Genomic DNA, 10,675 nt, shown 5'->3' on the forward strand with positions numbered 1-10,675 from the left:
ATATATTTTATATAGTCGAACCAAACTTATTTTGACATGAATCATTTGATCATACACAAGAATAATTTTTTTTTTGAACCATTTTCTAATGAAATCTTCTCATAAAGTTTAAACTGCACTACATTTCATAGTTTTAAGTTAAAGATTATACTTCTTATCAAAATTTGAGGTGCAATTTGGTGATTGAAAAAATTTTAGGGTAAAAATCAATATAATTTGAACCAGTTTAGTGGTAAAAATGGTTTTTTTCTTTTAAAAAATGACAAGTAAAAAAAGAAAAAGAAAGAAAAGATCACCTTTAGGATAATTTAATTACTTTACCTTTTTCATCAATGGTAATTTACCTTACAACTTTAAAATAACAATAAAATACAAAAAAGTTTAAAAGAGAGATAATTTGAAGATAAGTTTAGTGGATAGAAAATATGTTATCCATTATTAAAAAAAAAAAAAAAAAAAAAACTTCTCCTAAAGATGATAAGTTTGTAGTGTAAATGTACTAAAATATAATGGAGAATATCAATAGACCCAAATAATTAACCAATGAATTAAGACAAGACATCAATAATTTTACATGTTTTTTTTCCCATTACACACGAATAATTGTATATATATTCTAAAGATGCCTTCAAACGAGCTTAGATATTGGTTTTGATTCAATGAATTCGACATAAATATTTCTTTTTATGACAAATATCGATTTAAATTTCGAATTTTGGATGTTGTATCAATTTAAATATTTATTTAACAATTGTATCAATTTAAATTTCAAATTTGGAGATTGTATCGATTTAAATCTCAAACTAGTATTTGTATCAATTTAGTTTCTGAACTTTTATAAGTATGTCAATTTAAACCCCGAACTTTCATTATCGTATCAAGTTAAGCTTTTAATTATATTTTATTTGGATACACTTATAAATGTTCAGGGTTTACATTGATATATTTATGAAAGTTCAGAAGTTAAATTGATATACTTACGAAAATTTATGGTTTAAATTTATATAATTATTAGTTTGAAGTTTAAATTGGTAGAAATCTCAAAACTTAGGGTTTAAATTGATACAATTCTAAAAATTTAAAGTTTAAATTGATACAGCCCAAAATTTAAGGATATAAATTGATATTTGACCTTTTTTTTTTTTTTTTTTTTTTTTTTTTTAATTTCAATCACATTTTAGTCCATGTTTTTTTGGAATGTATGCTTGTTGCGATTTTGTGCTTAAACTTATGATATTCTTGTGAGGGTTTGTTTTGGATAACATCATTGAGGGTATATTGGGTAGGGTGTACAAAAGATTTCTATCCCATTACTATTCAGTTTGATTCTCTCCTCCCTACAAAAATGATTGCATTCATTTGATGTGTAAACCATCTATACTTGAATAATTGTATTTCGTTGACACAAATTGCACCTCTATTGTCATATATAACATATATGTTAACATACATCTAAATTAAAAAAGCTGCATCCAAAAGATCGAAACCCATCAACAAACACCTAATTCGAAAGTCAACTTTTTCATTCATGGATCTGCATCCACACATGAACGAATGCATCGATTAAATTTGTAGTCACATGCACCCAAATCGTATTACATCAGCACAAAAAATTATGTTTGAGTTGTCATAACATCTCTCAAGAGACATATATTATAATAGTCATGTCACAAGGATTGAAGGGCAAAATAGACATTATAAAAAAGATAAGGACAAAAGAGGAAACAAATATTCCTCTATTTAGTCTAATTTATATGAAATAATAATTATGTAGATTACTAGAGTGCTAACTCGAACATAACTCAATTAATTAAACATACATTTTTAAATAAGAGGCTAGATGTTCAAATCTACATTTTTACATGTTGTTGAACTAAATTTAAAAAATTATTAAAATTAATTCAAGTATAACTTAGTCGTTAAGAAACATCTATTACCATCTTAAAAGTTGATAATTCGATTTTCTTTTATAATTTCAAATATAGGTTTAAATACCACTTTCACTACATAATTCTTCGTTTTGTCTCTATACTTTTAAAATATTAGTTTAAAAAGTGATATTTTGGGCCTTTTAACTTTTATTTTAGTTTCATTTTTAGGAGACCGTACAAACTAGTATTTTAACTAAAATATATAAATTATATTAAATAAAAACTTTGCACATTCTTGAATATTTTAAATAAATAATTTATATAATAAAAAAGTGAATTCAACGGCGGTGGCCGGTGCGGTCCTCAGGCGGCGTCGAATGCCGAGGACAAGAAATTTTCGTCGGTGCACCCTGTTCGAAGTGTGTGTCTATATATATACACACACACATTTTTTTCTTTTTTTTTTCCCCATAAAATGGAAAAAAACTTAATTTAGAAATATATAATAAAAAAATAAAATATTGTTTTGATTCTTATATTTTCTTTTTGCTTTTATTCATTTTGGTTTTTATACTTTCAACTTTAATTTATTCTGATCTCTCAACTTTCAAAATGTTGATTTTGATTATTGTAGTTTCAACAAGTGAGTATATTAATCTTTTAAAAGTAAAGTAAAAATAAAAATGATGGAACCAAAATCATTACCTCTTGAAAGTGCATCCAAAATGAACAAAGTTAAAAATATAAATACTAAAATGAATATTTTAAAAGTATTGGGATCAAAATGAAGCAAAGTTGAAAGTATATGGACCAAAGTAGTATTTAAACAAAAATAAATAAATAAAAAGAAAAAACAAGAAAAATAGGGAAAAAAATCTTTTTGGTCCCTAAATTTGAGGTCTAATTTCTATTTGATTCTTACATTTCAAAATGTAACACATTTAATCTTTAAATTTTGAGTTTAGTTTCAATTCATTCCATAGATTTCAAAATATTATAATTTTAACATTGATGTTTGAGTTTTGTTTGAATTTGGTCACTAGATTTTAAGAGTCTACCATTTTAACCTCAATTTTTCATTAAATTCTTACTCTAAAAAATTCATGTCAATGCGTATTAATTAATTTAAAATAATTATGAAGTGAGAATTTAAATTTAATTCTAAAAGTGATAAAAAATAGTGAAACTTAATTAATTATAATTCATTTAATTATTTTAAATTCATTAACATACATTAACATTGAAGATGGAAACTAAGTATTTTAGTGCCAACAAGAGCGTAGCTCAAGTGTTCATACTATTGACCTCGAGGTTGAGGTTCGATTCCCCATCCCACATGTTAATTACAATATCTTTAAAAAAAAACTAAGTATTTAGCGAAAAATTGAGATTAAAAATGTAAATCTTGGACCAAATTTAAACAAAATTTAAATGTCAAAGGTGAAATTGCAATAGTTTAAAAAATCTAAGGACTAAATTAAAACCAAACTTACAACTTTTAGATTAATTGAATAATATTTTGAAACTTAAGGATCAAATAGAAATTAATTTTCAAACTTAAGGACAAAAAATATTTTTTCCAAAAAAAATACATGAAAATATTTCAAGAGAAAATTAAAATAATACCGATTGATATATATTTTGTTTTCTTGAAAGGAAGTGGCTATTGAAGTTCTATTCTACGATTTAGATTTATTTTTTCATGAAAAGGATAAAAAGAAAAGCTTGAAAGCAACGTATATAATAAATACACTCTTTTTCGAAACGTATGATTTTTCTAAAAAGTGGCATGCATATGAGATTTCTTTTCTCTTTTATTTATTATATTAAACAACTAGTAATCATAGCATTACCATTTTAAAAGGTGATTTAACATTCACTAGTAGTGTTCTTTTCCTCTTTTCCTTTTTGTATTGCTTTAAGCATTTAGATCTGCCTCACTATTTGAACTATATTTTTGTTGGTCGATACACCAATTAATTGAATTTATATAACTTATTTTTTATCGTAAAGATAGTCATTTAACATTTTATAAAGATAAGACATTTTATTCTTCACGTCTACATTGTTAAACTAATAAAAACATACAGGTTATGAGACAAGTTAAACACAACTCAGGTTGCTAAGACATTACATACCTAAAGATCAAATGTTTGAGTCTTCATGATCCCTACTTTGAGTTAGTACTCATTGTCTGATACATAGGTTTGGTTATCTCAATCTCAAAAATAAGCCAACTTGGATATATATGACTCAACTCGTTAAGATGTTCGTGAAGTTAGACTTTGTTAAAATGCTCTGGATATGTTATCTGACACACTAAATAACCAAATACGGGAGTCTTGTTGGTTAAATCTAAGTTATATGAAAATTACCATTCATCTTGACCTTTTATTTTAGGCATATTCCATTATGTTTAGGGTTTAAGAGAGGAACCCTTATATACACACATATGTAATATGTTGCTCTTCAAGATAATATTTATCGTTATCTATATACTCGTAGATGTAACTAACACACTGTTAGTTAATCACGTAAACCTGTGTATCGATTTCATTCTTTACTGGTTGATTGTTTCGAGTTATTAAATCTAATATAACTCATTATCCATAATTGAGATTTGTATAACAAAAAAAAAGAGAGAAGAAAGTGAAAAGGGTATAGAAAAAGAAGATGAGAGAAAGAAAAGAGAATCAAAGATATGGAAAAGAAAGAAGATGATGAAGATTGATGTTGAAAAACAATGGAGATTAAAGAAGAAGAGAAGACATTAGAGACCAATAGAATCTTAGCTGGATGCATCACCCCCACAAACCCATACCCACTCAAATAACTCTATACTTTCTCTTTTGTAATTTTTCTCTCTATGATTCCACCTTTTCACACAATATCATCACTCACTCACCATCTCTCTCTTTCTGTTTGGTAAGAGAGAAAATGAAGGAAAAGAAAAGAAAAGAAAAAGTGTCCCACACAAATCTCTAAACCATTGCTGTAATCTTGTCTCCCCCAATCTTCCTTTGTTCTTTCATTCCTCAGTCACAATGTTTGATTCCTTCTTCTTCTTCTTCTTCTTCTTCATTCTGTTTGTTCACTGTAAATCTTCTGAAATTCCTGCTGGTATTCGTAGATTGCTTCACCAACCATTTTTCCCACTTGATTCTGTTCCTCCGGCGGAGCCACCGTCGACTCCGATACCGCCGCCACCGAATCCCAAGTACCCATTTTCCACTACCCCTCCTGCTAATCCTGATGGGTCTCCATTTTTTCCGACGTATCCTGGAACCCCACCTCCTCCGGCGCCGGCGAGTTTCGCATCGTTTCCGGCAAATATTTCTTCTCTGATTCTACCTCATTCGTCTCAGTCTGGTTCAGGTTCCAAGAAGCTTGTTCCGTTGGTTATTGCTGGGGTTGTTTCTGCTGTTTTGGTTGTCTGCATTGCTGGGTTTTTGTACTGGCGGAGGCGGCGTGGTCGTGGTTTAGGCGATGACAAGACTTACAGATCGGAAAATAGTAGCCGGTTGTGTCCGGTTCCGAATGTTGAAGTCGGTAATGGAATCCCTAAGTTGAGACATCCCTCTGCTACTAGCTCTGAGTTTCTGTATTTGGGTACTCTTGTGAACTCGAGAGCGATCGATGAGCGTTCTGTAGGGGGGGCTCGTGTTGCTGATCCTAGGCCGTTGGATTCGCCGGAGCTTCATCCACTTCCGCCGCTGAATTTTGGTCGGTCGAGTGAGAAGCAAAATTGTGGAAATGGAGAGGAGAGATCGATGGGAGATGAAGAGGAAGAGGAATTTTACTCTCCTAAAGGTTCTCTCGGCGCTATTGGTTCTGGATCTCGAAGAGTGCTCGCAACAATGGCGGCTGAAGATTTGCTTGGTAAAACCAGCGATTCAAGTACCACTTCGTATTCCACATCCAGCGGTTCCGTTTCGCCGGCGAGATCACGTTCTAAGAGTCTCTCACTATCTCCACCGGCGAGCTTGAGCCCTAGAAGATCCGTTCAAAATGAATCTTCTAATTTCTCTGTTTCTGCCACTGTAGCGACGGAGCAACACTCACCACCATTGGCGCCGCCGCTTTCCCACGGTGGGGTGGAATCAGACGACAGCGTTAAATCCCATTGCCCATCTCCAATGCGTTTATCGACGGACAAAGTTCCGGAGAAAAACTCCACCGCATCTTCATCCCGGAGATTTTCTAATGTTTCAATTCACAGTGTGATGTTCCCAATTTCAACAACCGATAAGGATTTAGTTAATCATGCTGATACGATCAATAATCACGAAGAATCTCCAAGACAATCCCATAGTTCAGATCCAGACGAGCCGTTTCCCTTTTCTCCTTGTTTATTTCCTCTTTCAGATGGAGTTTTAGGGCAAATTCAGAATCAATTGCCCACAGGTTCAAACATTCCCCATTCAGATTCTGATGCAAAATTTAAGCAACTTCCTTACTCGTTTACTTCATCTTCACCTTCATCGTCACCGGAGAGAGTTGTTATGGACTCATCTCCGTCAAGAGCATCCATTATTTCAGATAAAAAAAGGTCTTCTCCACCATCACCAGAGAGAATTGTGTTGAGTGATTCAGATTCATCAAATAAAGCTTCGGACTATTTTGATCAAGATGTGAAATCTTCTTCTGCCGACATCAATACCACTGATATGAGTCGGCTGCAATCTCCTTTGGGTCCATCCACTGCTCCTCCGCCACCAATTGTGTTGAGTGATACAGATTCATCAAATAAAGCTTCGGACTATTTTGATCAAGATGTGAAATCTTCTTCTGCCGACATCAATACCACTGATATGGGTCGGCTGCAATCTCCTTTGGGTCCATCCACTGCTCCTCCGCCTCCGCCACCTCCACCATCACCTCCACCACCTCCGCCACCACCCCCACCACTGATGGTCTCTCTGCCAGAACGCAGGGAAATGCCCATTTCTCCTTCAACACCATTGGACCAATCCATTCCAAAGGCACCTCCTCCATTAGTGCCTCCATTAAGGCCATTTATTATGGAGAACGTGAAAAATGTCTCACCAATTCAGTTGCCATCCTGCAAAAGCAATGGTGAATCCTCTGAAGACACCCCCAAGCCCAAGTTGAAGCCTTTGCATTGGGATAAAGTAAGGGCCAGTTCTGATCGTGAGATGGTGTGGGATCAACTCAGATCAAGCTCTTTTAAGTAAGTGTTTTCATGTTCTCTCTGTCTTCCAATAACTTTTTTTAACTTTGCTTTGTTAGACGAGATAGCGTCTTTAATTGTTGATCCTGAGCTTACTAGAATTGGTTTTGTTGCAGAGTTAACGAGGAAATGATTGAAACTCTGTTTATTGTGAACACTTCCAATTCAAAAGAGACAACTCCACGCACTGTGCTTCCTCCACCTAACCAAGAGATCGGAGTTCTTGATCCCAAAAAGTCCCAGAACATTGCGATTGCGTTACGGGCGCTAAATGTGACCATAGAAGAAGTTTGTGATGCCCTTTTAGAAGGTATGGTAAAGATTTCTTGGCACCATGCTAGAAGTTTTACATCTTTCATTTTGTTTTAAATAAAAAATCTGTGCTGTAAGCTGCATGTCTGTTGGCTAATTCATTTAGAAAATGGATATATGTTTTGTTTAGCAACTATCCATGGGAAGTCAAGTTTCTCATCTTTCTATGTTGTAAAGATAGAAGTCAGCTTTTAGTAAAAGAACAAGTCGACTGTTAATTTCTGAAATTTTCTTTTCGGAGTATCTGACGTTGTTAAGTCTGGTCTAGAAACAACACCAAACAATCTGAGATTGGATATATACTTTTGTTCTGGCGAATTTTCAATTGGAAAGTGAGGGTAAAAACTTGAGCGATATGGATGCAGGTAATGCAGAAGCGCTTGGAGCAGAGCTACTTGAAAGTTTATTGAAGATGGCTCCAACAAAAGAAGAAGAACGTAAACTAAAGGCATCCAAGGATGTATCACCTACAAAGTTTGGCCCTGCTGAGAAATTTTTGAAGGCAGTCCTTGATGTTCCTTTTGCATTTAAAAGGGTGGATGCAATGCTTTATATAGCAAATTTCGAGTCCGAGATTGAGTACCTAAAGAAATCGTTCGAAAATCTTGAGGTACATAAAGTCTTATCATTATTTTTTTAAGCCCACCGACCTTGGGAAATTATTGAAAGTGTGATGGTCTCTCCTATGATTGTTGGACACATAGCTTAAATGTATTCTGATATCTCTTTTGCATCTTATAGTTATAAAAATGCATCCTCCTTCTGAAATACTTTGATGTCTTTACATGTTTTGATTTTAGATTTTGATGTCAATTCGTTTTCTCAAATTGTAGACTGCTTGCGAGGAATTGAGGAATAGCAGAATGTTCTTAAAACTTTTGGAAGCCGTGCTTAAGACAGGGAATCGCATGAATGTTGGCACCAATCGTGGCGATGCCCACGCCTTCAAACTCGACACACTTTTGAAGCTTGTTGATGTCAAGGGTGCAGATGGAAAAACCACTCTCCTACATTTTGTTGTACAAGAGATCATAAGAAGTGAAGGAGCTCGTCTTTGTGTCACGAGTCAAATTTCAAACTCCAACCCGAGTGATGATGTCAAATGCAGGAAACTTGGCCTGCAAGTTGTTTCAGGTCTCAGCTCGGAACTCGCCAACGTAAAGAAGGCAGCTTCAATGGATTCCGATGTGCTCAGTGGCGAAGTCATCAAGCTTTCAAGAGGACTCGACAACATCAGAGAGGCTCTACGTCTAAACGAAGCAGATGGGCCAAACGAAAGCACAGAAAAGTTCTCAGAGTCAATGAGCAGATTCTTAAAAATGGCAGAAGAGGATATCATCAGAGTCCAAGCCCATGAAAGTGTTGCCCTATCTCTAGTAAAGGAGATCACAGAGTACTTCCATGGCAACTCTGCCAAAGAAGAAGCTCATCCATTTAGAATTTTCATGGTGGTGAGAGATTTCCTAACAATTCTTGATGGAGTCTGCAAAGAAGTCGGGATGATAAACGAGCGGACAATCATAAGTTCCGCCCATAAATTTCCAGTTCCAGTGAATCCAACATTACCACAAGCATTTCAAGCTCTTCATAAAGTGCAGAAATACAATTCTTCTGATGAAGAAAGTGAACAATCCCCATAAGAGGAGCTTGTGGGGGAGGTTAAATATGATGCTCAGATAGCTTTTTCTTCTTCTTTTAGCTGTGTTTTGTTTTCTAGAAAATTGTGTGGAAGTTGCTGGTTTGAAGAGGGAGAGTCAAATTCCACTTGCTCCTCAATTTCTACTTGTGTAAATGCAAATGTAAAAGATTTTGAATTGAGTTCTTGTAGAAGATATATATAAAGAAATGATATAATACCAAATGAAGTGAAGTTCCTATTTACCTTCTTTCTTCCTTTCTTCTCTCTCTCTCTCTCTCTCTCTCTCTCTTTTTTTTTTTTTGCCAATTTCCTAAAATATAGACTTTTTTTTGAAGCAATTATTGTTTCTAATGGTGAAATTTTGGAAGCCCAATATCCTCACAATGATGAACAAGTCCTCAAATTTAAGTTGGATAATGGTCTCCTTTATCTTTCCTTAGTCTTTTTCCTGAATTGCTACTTCAACATGAGCATGACTAACTTTATCAACTATCTGATGGAGTCTCGCACACTTCGCGAAGAGTTAACTCAGACTCAATCCAACATCACTCGTCTTAACTGCCTTCTTTCTGACTCTCAGGCAGAACTTCAATCTTCTAAATCTAACTTGAGAGAGGGGAATTTCTTCTTTCTGATATTGCATACCTTGAATAGAAATTTATGGAAATTGAAGCCTATACAAAAATGCAGAATTCTTGTATGGAAGACAATGTGGTCTTTAATAAAGAGAAGGGTTTATTTCATCATCCTAAGATGAGCTTTGACTATTTGACTCAAGATTTTGAAACTTTGCGCAAGGACCCTATGCTTTTCACTCTCCTAATGAGAATGTCGATGTTGACACTTGAAGTTCCACTCAACTGTTGTACTTCCCTGCTTGTTGATTTTACCTTTGTTTTGTGTTTTGCTATTTCTTTGGGTATTGTAGTTTTCCCTTTCTTGTACTTGTTGTATGATTTTATCAATAAATGAATGGATCTTTATTTTGTTGCGTGATCAGGTCGACCTTAACCTTCTTTTTGTTTGGATCGACTTTGGCTTCCATTTAACTTGGATCGGCCTCGGCTTCCCTTTGACTTGGGTCAGCCTCAGTGTCCATATTTATAGAGTCGGCTTTAACCTCCCTTTTGTTTGGACCAGCCTTAACTTCCATATTCATAGAGTCGACTTAGACCTCTTTTTGACTTGGTTTGACCTCGGCTTCCCTATTCATAGGGTCGGCCTCGACCTCCTATTTTGCACATTTCCAAATCAAAACTTCAAAATTTGACAGAATTTTGAGATGATATGGTAGAATATTTGTTAGACATCAACTTGATTCGAATATATTCCTATCATTGGTGAAACATAGATTTCTTCAAAATTGTCCATTAAAATTGCTAAATGTTGCCAATGCTATTAGTTATCACAATAATCTTCAATTCACATTATATTCATATTAAACCATTTTGAGTAGAAATTCTCCGGTGTAAAAAGCTGGAAATTCTGTCCTTTTTAAACCTTTTGTCTTTTGTCTTTTTTTTTTTTTTTCCTAGGGTGTGGTTCAGTAGGAGCACCAATGTATCTCAACTAGGCTGACACATACATATCACCCTTATCATAACCTCTCCCAATCATTCATTAATACAACAAAAAGAACAAAGGGGAAGATGAACTCAATTC

General features: G+C 34.1%; 1 protein-coding gene across 1 annotated transcript; it reads left to right on the forward strand.

Annotated features, from left to right (window-relative positions):
• The first annotated feature begins 4,634 nt into the window (after positions 1-4,634).
• Positions 4,635-9,255, forward strand: LOC120077761 (uncharacterized). The gene is made up of 4 exons (XM_039031768.2): positions 4,635-7,062; positions 7,179-7,372; positions 7,740-7,984; positions 8,208-9,255. Exons 1-4 carry the CDS (start codon positions 4,916-4,918, stop codon positions 9,012-9,014), a joined length of 3,393 nt encoding a protein of 1,130 aa, XP_038887696.1. The 5' UTR covers positions 4,635-4,915; the 3' UTR covers positions 9,015-9,255.
• Positions 9,256-10,675: the final 1,420 nt, after the last annotated feature.

The sequence above is a fragment of the Benincasa hispida genome, chromosome 5 (genome assembly GCF_027475165.1).
Source record: "Benincasa hispida cultivar pf3 chromosome 5, pf3_genome.v1.1, whole genome shotgun sequence".
Classification (NCBI taxonomy): Eukaryota; Viridiplantae; Streptophyta; class Magnoliopsida; order Cucurbitales; family Cucurbitaceae; genus Benincasa; species Benincasa hispida.

Coding starts and splice junctions, on each gene's coding strand:
- LOC120077761 (XM_039031768.2), top strand. CDS start 4,916: ATGTTTGATTCCTTCTTCTTCTTCTTCTTCTTCTTCATTCTGTTTGTT. Junction 7,063..7,178: donor CTCAGATCAAGCTCTTTTAA/GTAAGTGTTTTC, acceptor GTTTTGTTGCAG/AGTTAACGAGGAAATGATTG. Junction 7,985..8,207: donor AATCGTTCGAAAATCTTGAG/GTACATAAAGTC, acceptor CTCAAATTGTAG/ACTGCTTGCGAGGAATTGAG.